Source organism: Syngnathus scovelli, chromosome 6 (genome assembly GCF_024217435.2).
Source record: "Syngnathus scovelli strain Florida chromosome 6, RoL_Ssco_1.2, whole genome shotgun sequence".
Classification (NCBI taxonomy): domain Eukaryota; kingdom Metazoa; phylum Chordata; class Actinopteri; order Syngnathiformes; family Syngnathidae; genus Syngnathus; species Syngnathus scovelli.
In genome coordinates this window covers 12926049-12946090 of record NC_090852.1, presented here as the reverse complement: position 1 = coordinate 12946090, position 20042 = coordinate 12926049, and the positions used below count along the sequence as shown (strand labels likewise).

Sequence of the window (20042 nt, the reverse complement as noted above, 5' to 3'; positions counted from 1 at the left end):
TGCTGTTGAGGGTTTACAAAATACGCATGATTATTGTCGTTTTTTTTTTTTACATCATATAATATTGTAAATATTTATGGTATTTGATCAACCACATTTATTGGATTCTTTTTTACTTCATGTTTGCCTGTTGCTAGGCAGAGTTCATTGGGCTCAACCATCCTTGCCCCATAAGGCAGTAATTTTGGGCCACCAAACAAAAATGTGTCTTTTGTGTAAACTATTTGGAAGCAATGCTTGATGAAAAGTACAAATATCTTAACAGATAACAAGTGGTAAAAGTTAAAGTTGCAGAATATTACTTAAAAGTAAAAGTATGACATTACCCGAAACAAGGAATGTGCTGCACCGAGATCTGTCAGAAATCTCTGGTGCCCTGTTAAGCCCCCCGGCATCTTCTTTCATGATATAAAATATGTATATTTCTAAACTATATTGTCATTCCCCCTAAATATCAGTCATATGAGATGCACCAGGAGAGGGAAAAAAACCTCCTGGAGCAGTGCCAGAGCTTAAATGGACTTAAGTATAATAAATAATTTTCCCGCATTAATTTAGATGTAGTTTAAAGTGAGTGATTGGTTTATGAGCTCATCTACTTTGCGAGTGTAAATATAAGGAGAATTGAGAAAAATTTCGAGCCAGCCAGGAGTCGAACCTAGAATCTTCTGATCCGTAGTCAGACGCGTTATCCATTGCGCCACTGGCCCGTTGAAGAAACTGGGTTGAAGTTAATTTTTTATACTATAGACAACTGCGTAAAATGTTTAATAAGTATATTATGATTGATAATTAAGGATGTTGCCTTGATAGTTTTGGTCATATCACGGGGATAGCTGAATGAAGTTTAAAATAATAATAAATAAACAAAACATGTACGGCACAAGAAGAAAAAAAAGACACCTATTTAATAACGTTTCACAGATACGTTTTGAATTCATTTTATGCTTGAGATAAATGTATGATTGATTTGCGTTTACGAATGAATAAGTTTAAACATGATGCGTTTGGAGGAAACTAACATTGCAACACACCAAACGGTACCGGAAGTGCTTGCTGCTGGCGGGAAATATGCTCCTGCGGGAAGGTTGCGGAAAGACTGTTTACCTTGTCGTGTTGATCTTGCACAATGAAGACAGACGTGGACAGAATTATTTCCTTATCCAATGCTGACAGTTCTGGAGAACTTCAGAAATATTTGTCCACTCTCACTGAAGGCAAGGTAAACTGGTGTTGACATGCATGAGTTGCACTGTTTGTTCAAATCTTTCCTGGTTAGTAATGGAAAACACTTTTCTGTTTTGAAGTTGACTGCGCTCATTTCCAATTGTGCACTAAAGGGAAATATAGGCACAATTATTAAAGCCATTTTCAAAGGTAAGAACTTTTAGATATTTTTACTATTTATCCTTATTTCGTGTTGCACGATTAAAATGTTCCTAGTTTGTGAACTCCTATACAATGGTAATAAAGCAGATTCTCATTCAGTTTTTTTTGTTAGTGAATTATTGTAAAATATGTATTTGTAACCCCTTTCTCTACTCTTTATCATCATTCTAGCTATTAGCGTGCTTCTAGATCTAGAGTCTAGATCTAGAAGTGTGACTTTTACACATCACACACATGATCGCTGCCAGATAAACAGTATAGATGCATGTTGCCACTTGATTTTAGGCTCACCACCTGGATCTACTGATGGGTCAAAACGAAGACTCCTGCTTTATCAACATTGCATCCCTCTCTGTGAGTCTGGTGACCTCCAAAGTGAAGTGGCAGCAGATCTCATTGGACTGCTCATGCTGGAGGTACAAAAGCATAATTCATCTTACAAAAATGCAACAGAGAATAAAGCAATTGAAAATATGAACACGTTCACGTCCAAGATAATTGTGGAAACTGTTTTTGTCGCAATGAATGCCTTTACGGTGTATTACTTGGTTGATAAGCGTTTGATTGTCTTCTGTAAATGCAGACGCACACTCTGGTTGGACCCTGTCTTGCACAACTAGCAAATCTATTTGTTGAAGAAATCAAGGCAGGAAAAATAGGCAATGGCAAATCCTTGGAGCTATTTCCTACTGTACTTACTGCCTTGACAGCTTGTGAAACATTGTCGTACGGCAAAGGTTCGTATAAATAGTGAATGAATATGCTAGTATACATTATATACATTTAAACTTTGGAATGAACTGTTTTCTGTTGTATCTTTTTTTTTTAAACTTCAGGTGAGCTCAGTGGTGAGCAATACAAGAAACAACTAATCAACAGCCTTTGCTCTAGCAGGTGATGTAATGCAATAACTCATACTTTCAGCCTTACAAAATATTATTTTTTTTACTCATAGCAGCTCTGTGCACCAACATTAAGTAACCGTGGCAATTTGATTCAATCAGCAAAAACTAGTAAATACTGAACAATCATTTACACTCAGGGTATAAACTCACCACGAGTTGTATTTTTGCTGCAGATGGGACCCACAATGTGTTATCCACCTAACTACAATGTTCAGGTAACCTATCACTTTAGTTGTATTTACCAACATTTTCAAAGTCGTGTTTTGACCCTTTTGAATGTCCCTGCTTTATTTTAGAGATGTGCCCCTGTCATCGGATGAATTGCAGTTTGTGGTGCAAAAAACGCTGCGGATGTTCAGCAAGCTCGACCTGCAGGAGATTCCGCCACTTGTTTATCAGTTGCTCTTGCTATCTGCAAAGGTAGAATTGTGTGTGACAGGCATGTCTTGTTATCAAGTCCTCCATTCAGTCTAAAATGCTATGCTGCATCTTTTAGGGTTGCAAGAAACAGGTCCTCGAGGGAATTGTCAGTTATTTTAAGCAGCAAGACCTTCACCACCAAAAGGAGCAGAAACACGGAGAGTGGGTGATTTAAACAATGCAAGTGACATTGCCCATGTTTACCAGTCATTCCCTTTCATGACCGTCCTTCTTCCCATTTTCAGGAACTTGGATTTAGAAGTTCAATCTATTCCACAGGACCAATTAAGACATGTGGAGGGCACTGTTATTCTCCACATTGTTTTTGCTATGAGGCTCGACCACGAACTTGGGAGAGAATTCCTGAAAAGCATCAAGGTGCCTCATCTGTCACTTCCTAAAACTGACATAATCGAATGAATACGTTTCATGGATGTCATCTATTGTTCCTTTCCACCAGGCTTCCTTTGGGGACTTTTGCCCTTTCGGCATGGCTGTATTGCTCTCTGTTACACGAATACAGCTCTATGAGGAAAAGGTCAGAAGTCACTATCATGCTACTTTTATCTTCATCTGTCTCTTGTTAGCTTATTCATGACAAACACCCCCCTCCTCCATTCTCTGGTTTCAACAGGTGTTTACACTTTTCAAGGGGGCAATCATCAAGAGCTTCAAAGATGAGCAGCTACTGCAGGGGTCAAAGTTCTTGCAGGACCTTGTGCCTGGTCACTTAAGTGTCGCTGAGATGATTTTGGACACGGTGAATAGCAGGTGTGGGCAGGAGTTCATTTTATCATAGACAGCAATCAAAATATGGATAAAGTAGGGAGAAATGTGTTACAGGGTCATAGCTTGTATTAACTGTACAGGCAATGTCATCAAATGCTGTCACTATCAAATATTTTATCAATTAGTTATCAATAAATGGATTTAATTTGACAGCTCTAATGTAATCATTCATATCTTTGCATGACTCTTTTTGTGCAGTGTCTTTGGATGGGATCATGTGACCCAGGGCCTGGTGCAGCTGGGCTTCTTTCTAATGGATACGTTTGGACCTAAACCCGGACCATTTGGAAAGCCCAATGAAGGTTCTTCTACTGTGGCCCGGACTCCCACTCAGCTGGCATGTAAACTTGGAGGTCAAGTACTCCTCCAGGGCTTTAAGGTAACTTTTTTTTTTTTTTTGGGGGGGGGGGGGGGGGGGGTAATATCTGTACTTTCTTACTGTACTGTCATCCTGTGATGTGTTTTTGCGCTGTAAGATGCATGAGGCAATCAGAGGCGAGATCCTGGAGCAAGTTCTGAATCGACTGGTCGCAAAGACTGCCTCACCTGTCAATCATTTTTTAGGTAACGCAATGTTCAATCATTTCCCACATTGTTGTGTACACTTACACAGTATGATCCAATACAGTACAAAACTCAACTTTACTCTTTGTAAAGGCAGGTGGGATTTAAGGACACCACTCTTGTATTGCATCTCAGTAGATTGTGCAAGTGGTCCTAATGTTGTGGCTGGCAAGTGGAGCTCTTAAATGAAAAAAAGTGCTGTCCAGTCTAATTTGATTCGTGTCTGTGTGTCCTCAGACCTTTTCTCAGACATTGCAACCTCTGCTCCAATGATATTGCTGGAGTCATCCTCCAAAGTTACCGAGACATTTGACCATCTGTCATATCTCCCCCTGCCCACTGTACAGGGCTTGCTAAAAGCTATCCAGGTACTAAAACCACACAGCATACAAATATGTAACTAGAAACAGGTTCTAAATATTTTCACTGTTTGACTTTCAGCCTCTGCTGAAAGTCAGCATGTCCATGAAAGACACATTGATTCTGGTGCTCCGCAAGGCCATGTTTTCAAGGTATATGGACTATTACATTGCATTATTTATTTTGTCATTGGAATTGTATTTTACTGTTGAATATTTGCCACATCATGGTAGCTACCTACATACTAGCCAAATGGGCATCTTGAGATTCCTGTTAAAGATCTCTTCTGATTCTTTTCCAGTCAGTTGGATGGACGAAAGTCCGCTGTTACTGGCTTCCTGTTGCTGCTCAAGAACTTCAAAGTGCTTGGCAGCCTGGCCTCCAGTCAGTGCAGCCAGACAATCTCCTCCAGCCAGGTAGGTCATTACTTGCATTATTTGTAATGTGCATTTCAGTGATTCAAGTTCGCACGACTGCCTGAAATTGTTGAAAGGGCTAGTTAGGGTTAGTTTGTTTGCACATGTTGGAAAATTGCCGAATTTTTGCAGTCATGTTTTCCAGCGACCTGAGAATTCTTAACATGAAAAAATGCACCTCTCCTTTAAAGCACATGAAGCTAGAATTATATCGTAATAAAACAAGAGGGCAAAATACATATGCTTATGATATGAATTCTGCCAGTTGCTCAACTGTTGTCCCGTAAATCCAACCAGATCCAAGTGGATGTTCATTCTCGATATAACGCTGCTGCCAATGAGGCCTTCTGTCTGGAAATCTTGAGCAGCTTGCGCCGTTGCCTTGGCCAGCAGGCTGACGTGCGCCTTATGCTCTATGAGGTTTGTGATGTTTTTTTAAAGTCTTGTGATCAACTTCCATTATTTTCTATACATTTTGCAGGGAATATACATCGATTCAGATTTGAACGTCTGAATAGTTGCTTTTGCTTGTGGTGATTGTATAGCTGCGAAACAAATGCGTAACGAGTTCCAGCAACCACTCGACAGCAGAAGCCAACATTTTAAAACTGCATAATATTACATTGCATTCTTGTTTAAGAAAAGATGCATACCCTTTTTGAATGAGCTGTGTTGACGGATGTGTTATTCAAGGGCTTCTATGATGTTCTTCGTCGGAACTCCCAACTTGCAAGTTCCGTCATGCAGACGCTGTTTTCACAGGTTGAAACGTCTCTTACTATTTGTGTATGATGACCATATCACGTTATATGATTTTAGATTTGTTTGTTTCCTAGTTGAGGAAGTACTACGAACCTGAACAAGATCTTTTGCCCCCGGTGAAATTGCAGCCTTGCATCACAGCTAACGCAGATCAGATCCACCTTCAGGAGCCTCTGGTACCATTGAAATTTTGTGAAGCTGAAAAAGAAATTTAATTATGGCTGTTCTACATTCCTCTGGATCAACAGACAACTACCATGTCAAAGTCCTGTTAGAATCTTACCTCAAGAGTGGAAGCCTTAATCTGTAATTTTCTGTATCTGCTGTGTGACTCTACAATCTCAGGCCCACCTGGTAGGCTGTACCGTGCAGTGTTTGTTGTGGCTTGCAAATATGAAGCGATCAGCCAAAATCAGCTCCGACGACAGTGATGATGATGATGATGATGACGACGAGGATGAGGGGTACCAGTCCGAGCTACAGACGATCCTAGACAGCATCACAAAACGCATGATCAAAAGTGAAATGGAGGACTTTGAATTGGTATTACACCAGAGTCAATTGTCTACACTTGAAGCGACCCCATTCTTCCCAGTTCCATGGTCGTATTCTGTTTTATCAGGACAAGTCAGCAGAATTCTCCACCGCATCCAGTGTTGGTGTGAAGAATAATATCTACGCTGGGCTCGTAATAGGACTCTATGAGGTCCTCTTGGAGTACAACTTTGTCAAAGGGAATTACAGGTATTTGTCAATTCCTTTTCGTGTTTCATAATTACGCGGGGAATTTCATATCGGGAAACTTTGTGGGACACTTGTAGTAAAAATGCCTTTGAGGAGCTGTTGGAGCTGTTTAACCGCTACAACAAGCTGTGTGAGATCCTGAGGGAGAAATCCGGGAAAAGTCGACAGCTGTCAAACAAGACTCCTCGAAGTTTGCTCTCGGTGCGTTTCATATCGACTCTGGTCACTGCGCTCTTTAGGTATGTACACGTGCACTTTGTATTCTTGTGAATGTTTTCCTTGTTCATTGGTCAAGACTTAGTAAACAATTTTGACCCTTTAAGATCCAGAATAGTGCAATTTAAATGGATTGACTTATTCGCAAGTGTGTGAAAATTGATGCATCTGCCCACCCTGCATAACATTACACTTAAAATTTGGGACAGCATACCCAGAAAAGCTCTTCCCAGAGCGCATGGCTGTTATCTAGCAGTAGACGTAGTATGATAAGTACTAGATGCAAACATAAGTACAAAAACATACATACCGTCCTTGGCACAGGTAATAAAGAAAGAATATTGCGGTTTCCAGAGACAGCTCTCCGAGCAGGGAAGAGGCTCTCAACGTGCTGCGCTCCAGTGGAGAATTTGTACGTTATGCACTTTGCGTGGCTGTGCAGAAGATCCAGCAGTTAGAAGATAGTGGAGTTACTGACGGCCCAGATGGCCAAAGTTCAAACTTGATGTTCCGCTTCCTGTGTGAAATAATAAGGTAAGGGATCATTTTGCTGCATTTGATATACATTCAGGGAAGACGTGTTTTAACATTTTGTACACAAGATACCTGTTTGTAACGCAACGACCATTTTACAGCGTGCTGATGTGGCGGTATACCAACGTTCCCAGCGCAGCGGAAGATGCTGGGAAAAAAGAAAAACGATCCAGCCTGTCACAATTGAGCCTGGAAGGCCTTCTCGGGATATTCACTACCTGCCAGCAGCGCTACCCTGATAAGATGTCCAAACTGCTCTCATTCATTGGTTGGACCCTCAGGTTTAATAGAGATAAAACACATGAGAGTGTAATTTCATTGCAATCTGTCTTATCTTTTAGACAACTCGGAGGACATTGCTGAGTCAGAAGATTGCGAACAGATGACGTACTCTTACTACATTCGTCAATTTCAGGTCTTTATTTCCTCTCGACATGTTTGCCGTGTTTTTTGTTTTTGTTTTTTAAGCACTCAACTTTTTCACAAATTCCAAACTTAATTTTGATTAAAGACTCAAGTTGCTGACCAGTTCAGGGCATACCCAGCCTTTCCCCCAAAGTCAGCGAGATTAAGCTCCGGCTCTCCTTTACCTTGTACAGGATAAGCAGTATCGATGATGAATGGCTAGATTGCTGCTCGTATTGTTTAAAAGACTCCACTCATTGACCGTTTCGTTGTTTGTAAACAGAGAGCGCTGTTCGCCCAGTTGAGTGGAGGAGAGGAGGAATTTAACAGCAAAGAAGCTCAGCTATTGGTCAACATTTTGAGCGTGCTTTCACTCCAGCTAAAGCCCTCCTCTCAGCAGGTACACATAGTACTTATATTTAAATGCTCTTATGGTACGTTTGCTAACATTTGCATCAAATAAACAGTTTGCTCAGATGATCACATGGACAGTGAAAATCTGCAAGGAGACCAGCGTTGGTGAGTCAATGCCAGAGTGTGTCATTGTCTGGTTTTGATTAGTTGTACTAAAAGATCTCCTTGTTTTCAGAGGACTCTGCTTTGTCAAAGGGGCTGCTTTCACTTCTCTTCAGCCTGCATGTTCTTTTTAAGAGCCCTACCAGCTTGTTGCTCGAACTCTGTCAGGACATCCATAGCCACCTCGGAGATATTGACGAGGTACAAATTGTGAGAGATGCTGTTGCCAAACTGAAATGTTGGACAGCAAGAGTATGTCTGTCGCAGCGACAATGTTGTTATTGCCACATCATTACTGACTCTACTAAAAGTATAGAAAATGGGAAAGATGAATGCACACAGTCATATCAGCCTTATTGTTGTCTTTGTTATCAGGATGTTGAGGTAGAAAAGCAGTCTCACTTTGCTATTGTGAGCGTGAAAACGGCAACAACAGCAGCAGTAAGTGCTCCCCCCCTGCCGCTCCCTCCGAGAAGCCAAGTTACTTTGTCATAACAGACGTTTGTCATCTTTTAACTACAGATGCTGGTCCTGCCTCTAGTGGACAAGGTGCTAGATGAAGTGGACTGGCTAATTGGCAAAAGGAAAAGCCAGTTGGCTACTGACAAATCAGATCCAGGTAGGATTTCTTTTTTTTTTTAAACAATAATGCTCACTGGCATGAAGTTTAAGGCTTACGTGTGGATTTCTTGTCTATGAATAATGCCAACATACACTGATATGTTTCTGACAAGTAGAAGCGGCCACGCAATCTGCAGGCCACCAGGATCCGGTTGAGAAAGCAGTGACACTGCAGCTTGGAACCCTTCTGACGGCATTAAACGAGTTGGTCCAGACCGCATTGCAGCTTGGAACCTGCACCATCACATTGCTCCGAGCATTGAGTCGCACTTATACCATCCTCACCACGCTGGTTAAATATGTATGTACTCTGTCTCCTTATTGTTAGGGATGCAAAATTCACAGTAAAAATTCAAAACTTTCTGTGGAAATTAATGGGAATAAAGCAGGTAGCTTCCAATAGTAACCTAATATAAACAAATAGAATTACTGAATTATTCTATGTAGGCAAGGAGCTAATTTATTCTGTTTGCTTATAACCAAATGTTTAAGCCTCTATACAATGCCTTTCCATTCAATTACCCTCAATTCTCAGCTAATTCACATTCAAAAAGTTTTCAGTTTGGATACTTTCCCACAATTCCCCATCTTAATTTGAAATGTACTTTTTTTTGTATATTTCAATTCTAGTCTTACGGTACCCAGTTTGATATAAATGTATTTTCTTTCTTTGTAGTACATTCAATTTTGTGCCAGTCAGAGTGCTAGATTACCTTCACGCTTTGAAAAGCTGGTGAGTCTGGGCCACATGAAAGAGTTTGCACCCAAGATGATGTCATGATTTTATTATTTTTTTTTAAATGTGTTTTTTTTTTTTTTTAACACAGGTCAAACTGTCTGGATCTCATCTGACTCCACAATGCTACTGTTTCATCACATATGTTCAGGTGCGGATGGATTAAAATGATCAAAATCAATCCATGCATTGTTTGGACACCAGCTGTGATTTAATATCAAATACTGTTGGTGAGTGTTTCCATTAATTCTCTGCAGGGGGGAGATTCAAGTGTTGGAGGTGCAGACAAAAAGAAAAAGAAGAACGAAGTGAACACTGCTGCCACTGTAAGGACTTTGTATTTACTTGACTTAACTCTCTCAACTCTGAATGTTATGAATTTGCCTTCACTGCCGGTGCCCTACTAAGCACAATAATGCTGGCCACACGTCTGATAATACATTATAATTTTTGTTAAAAATAAATGTCTATGAACTGTACAATATACATTTGAAACGAAAGCATGACATGAATACACCCATGTTGTTTTCTGGGTAGGCAAGACTTCTGCGTCAGACCAAGGCCATACCAAACTTGATCTTCAGCATAGAAGAGTATGAGAAATACATGATCACACTCTCAAAGAAGTCAAAGGTATGTGTGAATGTCTGTTGGAGGAAAAAAAAAAAAGTGTGCAACAAAACAAAATCTTTTCAACAATTGGCACTGTCCAGGTAAATCTGATGCAATACATGAAACTGAGCACCTCGAGAGATTTCCGCATCAATGCTGCCACTCTGGATGCAGCCCTACAAGAACAAGACGACACTGTGGAAGTAAGCGTCATCTCCACACAAAGGGGGGTAAATCTGTCCCGGCCTGCTTTCAGCATTTGTATCCGTTTGTGTTCCTTAGGGTGAGTCACAAGATGTAGAAGAGATTCAAGAACCCAAACGGAAAAAGAAGCGAAAACAATAAGCCGCTCCAATTGGTTACACGCATCACTAACCTGATGCGCTTCCAGGCATCTCTTTTGCGTTCATGTTGCGAGAGTCCTTCGCCTGGTCCATAAACTGTTATCTTCCTTTATTAAGGGAGCCTTTGGTGATGTCAACTATTTGGTAGATGTCCAAGGCTTCACCTGAAAGCATATCTTGTATGTTCATCTGTTTTCTCCAATTGTGCAATTTAATTAATAAACTTTATATTTAGCATATTTTCTATTACTTAACACATAACTGACTTGTCTATACATGACTGTACTCTGCTAGAATGGCTGGCAGTTTGCAAATATCAACGTTGAAAATAATCGTCAATAAGTATGTAGTATTTGGTTTGAGGCTCACCAGGAGGAAGGCCATATTTTCTTTCCACACCGGTAGGGTTGGAGGGGGTCACACAGTCCATCGTCACCTCTTTCCTCAGACACGTGTCGATGTCAACCGCACTGAAGAAAGCCACAGACTGTGGAAGGTCCCGCATGCCTAATGCGTGTGCAAACATACTCCTGCGGGAAACAGAAGAACACAGAATACTATAAATCGCATTTCCAACAATTTAGTTTTGCGAGGCATCCATCCCATCATTTGTCAGACCTGGTAAGAAGGTTGGTGATCTGCAATGCCAGTGCCGCTCGGTATCGATCTTCGCTGCGGACGAGGTAGCGCACCTCGTCGTGGATGCTGATGCAGAAGCGGCCGTCGATGTCGTGCTCCTCGAAGAGCCACCTCATCGCCACCAGCATCAGATGAAGGTAATCCACTGCAGAGCTCTGGACCACCCAGTTCACTCTGCTAGTAATGAACTGACACGAAAACAAAAATACAGGAGATCTCACATGTTAAAAATCTAAGCCTTAGAACGTGTATTGCAGGTGAAGCTATTGTTGCAAACTATAATAGTAAATGTTAGCCAAATAATTTACCTCTAACGTCTAAAGTCTCACTGTAGATTTTTTTTGGCTCGGTTGCGTCACTCACCTCATCCTTCACTGCCTTGGGCTCCAGAGCTCTGCTTATCCTGCAGCCCAGTACAGGTGTCGCTGGTTGGTCCGAATGTGCAATGCTCTCCAGTTTGTTGAACATGTCTGACTCTGTACCCCCAAACCATATTCGTTTGCTAACTAAATCCCATTTCCTCCGCCGAGAGCTTTTGGGTCAAGTAGTAATACAGAAAACATGAATAATAAATAATCCGATGTACAAAACTGTGGTTGTTTAATCGTCATCATTTCTCACCTCTGTGAAGCCAGTCGACTGATCTTCCGCAACTCTTGGAGGGAAACGCTGCCATCTTCCTCCCTTTCCACCTCAATTCCCAGCTCAGTGACGAGCCACTCAGCTTCGTCTGATAGTTCATATCTGCCCCAAAAAAAGAAAAACACCAGAGAGATGCACCATCTTGTCATTTTGGCAAGTGCTTTGTGTTACGAGCATGATTAGAGAACAATTTCAAACTCTTAAGTCAAGGCACTGCATTCCAATGAATGAGGGTACCTGCGTAATCCCTTTGTCAAAGCATACATCTGTCTGGCCTTACTGGCAGCATCTGTCTGACTGAGGCGATGATTGAACTGCATCAGCAGCCTTTCTGCGAAGGGCTGCCCGGCACCGTAGATGCGGCCATAGTTGAACACCTTGGCGTGCTCCCTGCTGATACCCACGGCGTCAGCGGTACGGCTGTGCAAGTCGGTGGCCTGGCTCTTCTTCCCTTGAAGTGTCATCCAGCCAAACGCCGTACAACCTGAACCGCACAGAAAGCTCTTGTGTGACTGGCTTACAGGTGCGACATGATGTATTTTTGTTGTTACAGGTTGACTCTAGTTTCATCACCGAAATAGAATTAAGCCTTTACAGCTCCTCATATGAAGTTGACTTTACTTTCAAAAGAGCAGAAGCTGGCGATAAACAATACTCAAGATAAATAAGTAATCTGTAATATAATTTATTTATTTAGGTTAATTGGAGTACTGCATGTGAGTTCCGGTTCAAGATGGCGGCGCGTGCACACGCAGCGGCCACTCTCTGTCCCGTTCGGTGTTGTGTGAGTGTTTACTGAGTGTTTGTCCGGCAGTTTTGTGTGTGTTCGTCTCGTGTGATACGTCGTGCTACTAGTGCGGCGGGCATGTTCTGCTCAACATCGGCGGAAGTGGATTTTATGGCGTTCTGGACTTTGGTGCGGAGAGATTAAGGGCGCTCGGACTGCTTCGTCATGGAGCGACGCCGGACTGGCCTGCTCTTCCTCCCCCGGTTGGACTGTGTCGTGAGCTCGGACTGCTCTGTCCTGGAGCATTGTTGGGATGCGTCGGCAGTGGGTCTGCGAAGCAGCAGAAGAGGGGCCAGCACGGAGACGTCGGGCCAGGCTTGCGGCCAACCCAGCTCGCCCAGCGTTCCATTCTCCTGGCGTACGTTCGTTCGCGACAAGTTGCGTTCGTCTGATAGGATCCACGAACCGGACAGTGCGTGCCTGCTGTGTGCTCGTGTTCACAGTGGCCTGGTTGACTGTCATCTTACCGGACTCTGCTGTGCATCGGGAGCGGCTAGCGTGCTATCACGCTTATTGTTCATTGATGTTGACTTCTTGTGTTATTTTTCCTGTGTTGTTTACTTGTATGTGCGTTGTGAACTCTGTCTTGTCACCCTGGGATAGTGAGAAACGTAATTTCGATCTCTTTGTGTGTCTTGACATGCGGAGGAATTGACAATAAAGGAGACTTTGACTTTGACTTTGACTTGATATGCAAGATAAATAAATTATACTAATTCGATTTATTCACAGCACACAATGAATAAGTTAAACACAAGGCAACAGCTTTGCATGCATATTGTATTTTACATGCTAAAAGTCTTCAGAAAGACAACCACTAAACAAGCTGCTGAAAAAGCTCAGTTAAAAATACATAAATATTAATCGTTTGGGAAAATCTTAAACTGAAACAGTGGGGGAAATAATTATTTGATCACTACATTACGTACGCTAACTTAAGTCTCATTTTGGTGGTTTATGAATTGTGGCAATGCATATAACAAGGCCAGAACAATGTAAGGAATTTAGAAAACATCTTAGTAGGAGCGAGGCCAAAATATGATTCAATTTGCTACGTAAGAAAGAATGGGAAGGATAGGCCGACGTAAGAAAGAGTGTGAATCAGCTTCCCACCGTGACCTTGAACAATGTATCGTATCGAAAAATGAACAAATAGATGCCAAATCTCACCATGTACGCCTGCAAAGTGGGCCTCTCCGAGCACAGCCGCAATCCACAACTCTTGAGAGTCCACGTCGGCTCCAACAAGGTGGTAACCTGGTGGTGCTTGCACCATCGCCTTAAGCTCACTGCCCACTCTGTCCCGCTAAGGACACAAAACAGATAGGCTGTGTTTGGAATACTCATTCCATACTCCTAAATTACTTCATAAGGATTTTGATTTCAAACACTACACAAGCATGCCTTTAAGTATTTCCTGCTATTGCATAATTATGACGTATTGGATTAAGGTCAAGATGATCAAAAATAACAGAAGAACCAATCCTTATTTGTGCTTCTTATACTAAAGATATTTTGCTGCCATAACCTATAAATTGGTTTTGAGCTAAAAACCCAACTATATTCTGAAAAGACAAAATAATTTTTCTGTATCGGCGCACTGTAACATGGAACACATTGCTTTATTTAGTGATCATTGGTCGTTCACTACTTTCCAAAATGCAGTGTGTAATATGTTGAGGGCACTTGATAGGTGATAACCATGTATAGTGACTACGAATTTGAACAGCGCTGCAAAATGGCATAACCATTAGATGTGTACATAGGGAGTGATGAGTGTGTCTCTTACGCGTGCATTACTGGCAGTCAGCCACGTTGGCTCCACAGCCCTTCGTGTGACAGTTCCAGCAGTGACCACCTGAGGTAATATCGCACCGTACTGCCCCTCTTCATCAAAGTCTTTGTGCCTTTGGAAACCACACCAATCATTGTATGAAATAATGAGTTTCCCTTTTACTTTTTGTGGTCACTACTGATACCACGCAATGGTAGTAGACTACTAACCTGCTCACCACACGAGGAAGCTCTCCTTTCCGTAGCCATAGAACCATCTGGGAGCTAGAAAACATGATATTTTCCAGGTTGATTTCAAGCATATATGATCTAAGCTTCTATTTGTAGTACTCAAATGTTTTAGTACTTTTTAAACAACACTCTAACAGCAAAATTCACGATCCATGAATCAAAAATGTTCTGTGAGAACATCAGACCTGAAATTTTGCAATGACAAGAAACTGTATACATTCATTGGATGACCACATTATCAAATGTGGTCATCCAAAGAATGCTAAATGAGATACCTTATGCGTTTATGGGCGTTCCTCCAGAAGGACATCATTTTGTTGATCTCTAAGGCACGTGTGGCATTCGTTCCACTCCTTCCCGCTCTGAGAGTCCCATCCTCCATCTTAGGAAGGAAGTCTTTTGAAAAAGGACTGCCAACGTTATTCTGATTACCGTCCTGAAAGAGACAGAGATTTGCGAGTTTCATGCCAGTCACTAACTGACTAAGCACTGACACCTTACCTTATGTGGTAGTTTAAAAAACCAACACCCAGGTATGTTTATTTCGTTGTAGGGGCCGATTCCTTGGTGATAGTGGCAATGACTGTCCTCTAGGACAGGGTGGGACTTGCGGCTAGGTTGTGGCTTCTGTAAAAACAATAACTACGTATAATGTTTTATGCGACATTTTTAGGACATTAGAACAAAGGTCAATTTGGATACCACGTTTGTCAGCGCTTTCACTCCTTGTTCCTCTGTTAATTTCTCCAGTGATCCGTACTCCTCCACCTGGTGGGGAGAAAATATTTTTTTTTTAGTAGGAAGCCCTTTTTGTAGCATCTGATGGAAAAAAAATATTTATACGTATATATATATATATATATATATATATATATATATATATATATATATATATATATATATATATATATATATATATATATATATATATATATATATATATATATATATATATATATATATATTTATTTATTTATTTTTTTTTAATGGATGTTTTTGAAGTAGCACAGTGAGTCATATCACATTCTGCTTCGGTACCTTTGCCCAAACAGCGCTGTCTGTCCACATAAGGTCATCTGATGGTGCACAATCCCCAAACTCAGGCTCCCCCTTGCAGTTCTCATCACAATACTCTCTATAAACACGCTCAATCTCTCTGTAGAGGACAAAAAGCTCAAATACATCCTATGCAGGCGACATTTAGTAATTAGATTAGTGGTTCTCAAACAGTTTGGGTGCAGAGGAAAGTTTTCCAAGGACAGGGAATACACATTTATTTGAGATGTCACAATATCAGAGCCCTAAACTGTCCTAAACTAAGGTATAGGAGACAGTAATTAGCTTGGTATGTTAATTTTATTGAGAAAAAGTCTCCACAGAATTTACTGCAAATTATTCTGCCTCAGTTTGAGAACAACTATTTTAGCGCATGGTCCGCAACATACCTGTGAGGGCAAACGGCTTGCCCGATGATTTCCTCCAGGGAGTCCAGGTTATCCCTACGTCCCGGAACCAGATACCCCCAGCCATGCTTCTCTGTGTAATGTAAGGGAAATCCGTCCCATGTCAGACCCATCAGTTTGGGGGTGACTCTCATCTGAAGACTAATGAGGTTTGCTCCAGGAGACCAGCTGTCTGCAGACATCTTTTCACACAGCTTACGATACCACCTGATGATGCAGTTGATATTGAGGAGCAGTGGAAAGTGAAAGTAAAATTGTCACTGTGGAGATCTGACCCAGGATGCCCAGGCAGGTGTTGCTTTCTCTTAGGAAGTCGAGTCACTGTTTTCTTGAGTTTATCCACAGCTAGCCTGCTGGGACAAGGACCCGCTGCAGTGTCCTCTTCAGATGGTGGCCCTGTATCTTGTAGAAGTAAATCAGAACATAATGGCTTTTTGGAATGAAGACCTCTATAATCTGGTTAGCCACACTTTGAAGAGCTACCTTCCATCCAGTCTGCAAGAGGAGCAGCAGTTTGGGATTCAACCGCTTTTTCAGATGACTTCTTTTTGCTGGCTGGCAGTTTTTTCAGCTTGAATTCCTGCACATCCCACTCAAGGTCCCAAAGCCAAGGATCATTTCTGAATCTAGGGGAAAAATACATAAAGCATGAGATAAGGAAACCTAAAGTATCTGATGCTGTCATTTTCATGATATTTAAGTATTTGTAACATCTGGGATAATAGGTGAGAGGGCCTGAGTGATAATCTTGGTTTTAATTGATCCCTTCTACTTTTTTTAAATGGGGTTGCGTTTGGCATCCATGCATCCAAGCCTTTACGGTTCTGACTTTTCTTCTGGTATAGAAGATTCAGGTTAATTATATTTTACTCTCAAGGAGTAAGTATATTATTCTGACAAAATGCAGTTCCAGAAATGAAGGTTTTTGTCTCACCCCTCGTCCTCCAGAAGTTGGCATGCATCATCGGCTAGAGTCATGAGAGATTTCTTCATTTCCCTCTGGAGCTCTTCGTAAACATCCTGGGAATCCTCCAGGTATCGCCCCCAGTTCTGATTGACAGGAAGGTAGCTCACACCCATCTCCAGCATTCCGGCAAATGTTACTGGATGGGGACATCTTGTTTGGGGGGGGGGGGACAAAAAAAATTATTGTTAAGATCCACCAATTACTACAATTTAAGAAATATGTATTCAGAGTCCCGACCTCTCCATGAAGAGGGGGAGCTGTTCAATAAATATTTGATGGGTGGCCTGCACATCTGAGGCGCAGTACCGCATTAACTCCTGCAGGGGACGGCAAAGACAAGGCTACGGTACACTGTTGCATTGATAGCTGGATGAACAATGGACACAAAGTCAAACAGACCTGGAAGTTGTTCCTGACATCCATCATCGAGCCCTTTACAAAGGTCTCTCGTATCTCTTTCTGTAATGGTGGCCCTCCCACATACAGGGCATGGACATCAGCTAAGTTGTTGATGCTGCCAATATTCACCCAGTCCCAGAATCCAATCTAAACACAAAAACATTAAATTGTGAAAGTTTTCATTAGTTTATGTCTAAAACAATACTAACCCAGTGTCAAATACACAGACCTTGGGACTATCTCTTTTCTGTCCCACTTTCTTCATGTGCTGGCTGACCTCCTGTAGGCCCACCTTCTTGCCCAACTTGTTGGCCATCCATAGTGTGCGCTGGAAGCCCGTCAGGCCCGAGATAGCCATGTGAAGACTCATCGTGTCCATGAAGCGCACCTTAGACCCCTTGAGAAATGAATATGAATTAAATGTGAACACACTCCTGCTACTCATACAGCCTTTTTTAAAACATTCACCTTCAGTAAGTATTGCTCCTTAATGTGAGATCGGTCGAAACTGACATTGTGGCCCACAATGAGCCGTTCCTTCCACTGACCCCCTGGTGGACGGACAGTGTTCATTGCTGTCTCCAATGGGATGAGGTCAGCGAGGATGAGCTCGTTTGACCAGGAGTAGCGCTCTTCGATCAGACGCTTGCTGCACCAAGAGTACCTAGTAATGGACACACATCAACTTGCATGAACATACAGAATCCAGGCACGGTGGTACACACAGTGATGTGAGAAAAGAGTCACTGATACACTCCCGCCATTTAATGAACGGGACTGTCAAAAAAGACAAATACAAAATGAAACTGCTCGTATGGAGCATAGTGCGGATGCTAACACTACATTGAACAGAAGGTCAGAGCCCAGATTCGAACCCTAAACCTCAGACCTGCTTACCACTAGCTCACCACGTTACCATTTGCATTGACCTTATCAACATAATCATTTAACTTGGCATGCCCTTACCAATGTGTCGGCGATAAAGCAACTGCCAAAGTTGGACAGCGTCCCTCTGCCATGCACACCTCTACATCAAACACAAGTGCTGTCTCGTCTGGGAAGTCAACCCTTTGACTCTCCCCATCGGACCCATAACGTGTCCAGCCGACCTGCCATGTCCACTCCTGAGGCATGGGAGGAAGCTCTGCTTGCTGCAGCTTAGCCGCCGCTTCCAGGTAAGGAAGACTCTGCTTCTGGGCCAAAACACGGAAGTGCTCATCAATATTGTCCCCGTACATTTTGGGAAGCTTCAGCTCTACGTCCTGTAACAGTGCCGTTTCTTTCCCCCACAGCTGATGCTTCTGCAAGTGCTTTATAGCGCATTCCACATCGTCTTCTCTGTACTCGGGCACCGGGCCTCGAAAGATCTGCTCGTGGAGATTTTTTGAGAGCATCTGGATGTTAAGGGGGTTCAGACGGGTCTCTCCTGTATCCTCGCCCTGCACTGAGTGGGGCTTTGTGGAGCAGAGGGAACGGGACCATATCCCTTTTGTGGAGATGACGGACTTGTGCACGGAACAGCGGATCACTTTCAACGTCACATGCAGCATCACCTCATCTGGATAGATCACTGCATCCTATGAAAAACATTCAGAACCGCATCACTATACTGTATTTGACTTAATCACATCAGCCTCAAGCTCATAACATTCAGAACTGCATCAATATATACAATGTTTGACTTGCACTTCAGCCAACTGTCAGATGAAAACAATGGCTTAAATATTATCCGTGTAGTCTTACTAAAAGACGACCAATATAATTATAAGACCATTTCAAAAAGGCAGTGAGCAGTAAGCAATCAGACAGATATTGATATATGTGTACAATGATATAAGGTGACGTCTTTCTATCAACTTACCTAAGTCAAATCATGATGGATCCATCCACGTGTTACCAACTACAATGTTTGGCTCTTGCTTTTGCCTCGATAGTGAACTAACGAGCCAATAGTTTCTGACTTCAAGTCTGCCTAACTCTCACGACAAGACAACGACCAAAAGCCACATAAATACGCACAAATTGATTAAGGCTATCAACCACAAATGTGATAAAAGTGACTAATAGATTCTTATAGAAAGCTTCCGCTGCTTCAGCATGCTGTCAAGTAGATGACAATGCTTTAGCGACATCTAGCGGTCTGGATGACCGCGTTTACTCCGTTTGTTCATAAAAGTAATGCTGGATGACTTTGAAAAATTCTATTCAATTGCCTGAATTCTATATTAAAGTACACGGGTGCCTGATATGCCGTTGAATAATATATTTGCAAATTTTGTGTGTCCAGAAACCGGGTTAGTTGGCCGTGTGGCCTAATGGATGACTTCATACTCAATCATAAAATATTGTTTTTAAAAAATAGCAATTATGCCATTTTAAATAATCGTTAGTAAGAAAGTTGACACTTATATGCACTGATTATCCCTGATAAAATTAGCCACATTTTCAACATTCAACAGAAATCCTTCTATTGACACTCACACAGAATTCCAACACAACCACTTTGGTGTCTGCAGTCCATTAAATATTTCTTAAAGCAAAAAATAAGGGCAGATACTTTATCCAGATATGTTCTTTGCTCCAATGTTCTCTCTTTAGACAATGGTTGTGTTTGAAATTGTTCACTTATTCCCTACTCCCTGATCACAATACACAGTAAATCTCAAAAGAGTATTTAAAAAATAGACTACCGCAAGTTGTATGCAGGCTCCTTTTAGTGATATGAGAAAGAAACACCGCTGAGGTAACAATTCAGTTGTATTTACGTATCTTTTAAGTTAAATACAT

At 41.8% G+C, this 20042-nt stretch overlaps 2 protein-coding genes and 1 non-coding gene across 5 annotated transcripts; 1 reads left to right on the top strand and 2 right to left on the bottom strand.

Moving 5' to 3' along the window:
* Window positions 1–40: 40 nt before the first annotated feature.
* Window positions 41–10572, top strand: fanci (FA complementation group I). 2 transcript variants are annotated; one of them, XM_049724249.2, is made up of 37 exons: window positions 41–1222; window positions 1308–1377; window positions 1675–1805; window positions 1973–2126; window positions 2226–2283; window positions 2468–2509; window positions 2591–2714; window positions 2791–2876; window positions 2960–3092; window positions 3175–3252; window positions 3349–3485; window positions 3702–3882; window positions 3980–4067; window positions 4305–4435; window positions 4509–4579; window positions 4729–4843; window positions 5141–5263; window positions 5537–5605; window positions 5680–5781; window positions 5951–6148; window positions 6228–6349; window positions 6427–6588; window positions 6920–7099; window positions 7201–7367; window positions 7441–7514; window positions 7788–7904; window positions 7972–8023; window positions 8094–8221; window positions 8396–8461; window positions 8543–8639; window positions 8758–8942; window positions 9318–9374; window positions 9469–9528; window positions 9635–9703; window positions 9915–10010; window positions 10091–10192; window positions 10272–10572. In XM_049724249.2, the coding sequence occupies exons 1-37, from the start codon at window positions 1130–1132 to the stop codon at window positions 10332–10334; spliced, it is 3981 nt and encodes a 1326-aa protein (XP_049580206.1). In that variant the 5' UTR covers window positions 41–1129; the 3' UTR covers window positions 10335–10572. The 2 variants fall into 2 exon arrangements, with proteins under 2 accessions (XP_049580206.1, XP_049580205.1); XM_049724248.2 differs by having other exon boundaries at window positions 10091–10572.
* On the bottom strand, window positions 638–710 carry trnar-acg (transfer RNA arginine (anticodon ACG)). Its single transcript has one exon. It is a non-coding gene; the product is annotated as a tRNA-Arg (tRNA).
* Window positions 9565–19357, bottom strand: polg (polymerase (DNA directed), gamma). 2 transcript variants are annotated; one of them, XR_007482371.1, is made up of 24 exons: window positions 19117–19357; window positions 18222–18832; window positions 17724–17919; window positions 17485–17652; window positions 17256–17402; window positions 17094–17173; window positions 16824–17006; window positions 16373–16515; window positions 16165–16291; window positions 15872–16096; window positions 15465–15582; window positions 15129–15194; window positions 14928–15053; window positions 14702–14862; window positions 14406–14459; window positions 14191–14308; window positions 13572–13707; window positions 11852–12098; window positions 11594–11716; window positions 11336–11504; window positions 10952–11160; window positions 10703–10863; window positions 10366–10497; window positions 9565–10266 (listed from the first exon to the last, which is right to left on the bottom strand). XR_007482371.1 is itself a non-coding variant. In XM_049724250.1 (23 exons), the coding sequence occupies exons 2-23, from the start codon at window positions 18803–18805 to the stop codon at window positions 10433–10435; spliced, it is 3606 nt and encodes a 1201-aa protein (XP_049580207.1). In that variant the 5' UTR covers window positions 18806–18832; window positions 19117–19357; the 3' UTR covers window positions 9565–10432. The 2 variants fall into 2 exon arrangements, 1 of the variants encoding a protein (XP_049580207.1); XM_049724250.1 differs by having other exon boundaries at window positions 9565–10497.
* Window positions 19358–20042: the final 685 nt, after the last annotated feature.

Bases quoted from the DNA above. Each gene is read 5' to 3' on its own strand.
- fanci (XM_049724248.2), top strand. From the start codon at position 1,130: ATGAAGACAGACGTGGACAGAATTATTTCCTTATCCAATGCTGACAGT. The intron at 2,715-2,790 runs GTAGAATTGTGT...TGCATCTTTTAG, and splicing joins TGCTCTTGCTATCTGCAAAG to GGTTGCAAGAAACAGGTCCT. The intron at 8,222-8,395 runs GTACAAATTGTG...CTTTGTTATCAG, and splicing joins ACCTCGGAGATATTGACGAG to GATGTTGAGGTAGAAAAGCA.
- polg (XM_049724250.1), bottom strand. From the start codon at position 18,805: ATGCTGCATGTGACGTTGAAAGTGATCCGCTGTTCCGTGCACAAGTCC. The intron at 16,097-16,164 runs GTCAGATCTCCA...CTGCATCATCAG, and splicing joins CACCTGCCTGGGCATCCTGG to GTGGTATCGTAAGCTGTGTG. The intron at 15,054-15,128 runs GTATCCAAATTG...TTGTTTTTACAG, and splicing joins TGAAAGCGCTGACAAACGTG to AAGCCACAACCTAGCCGCAA.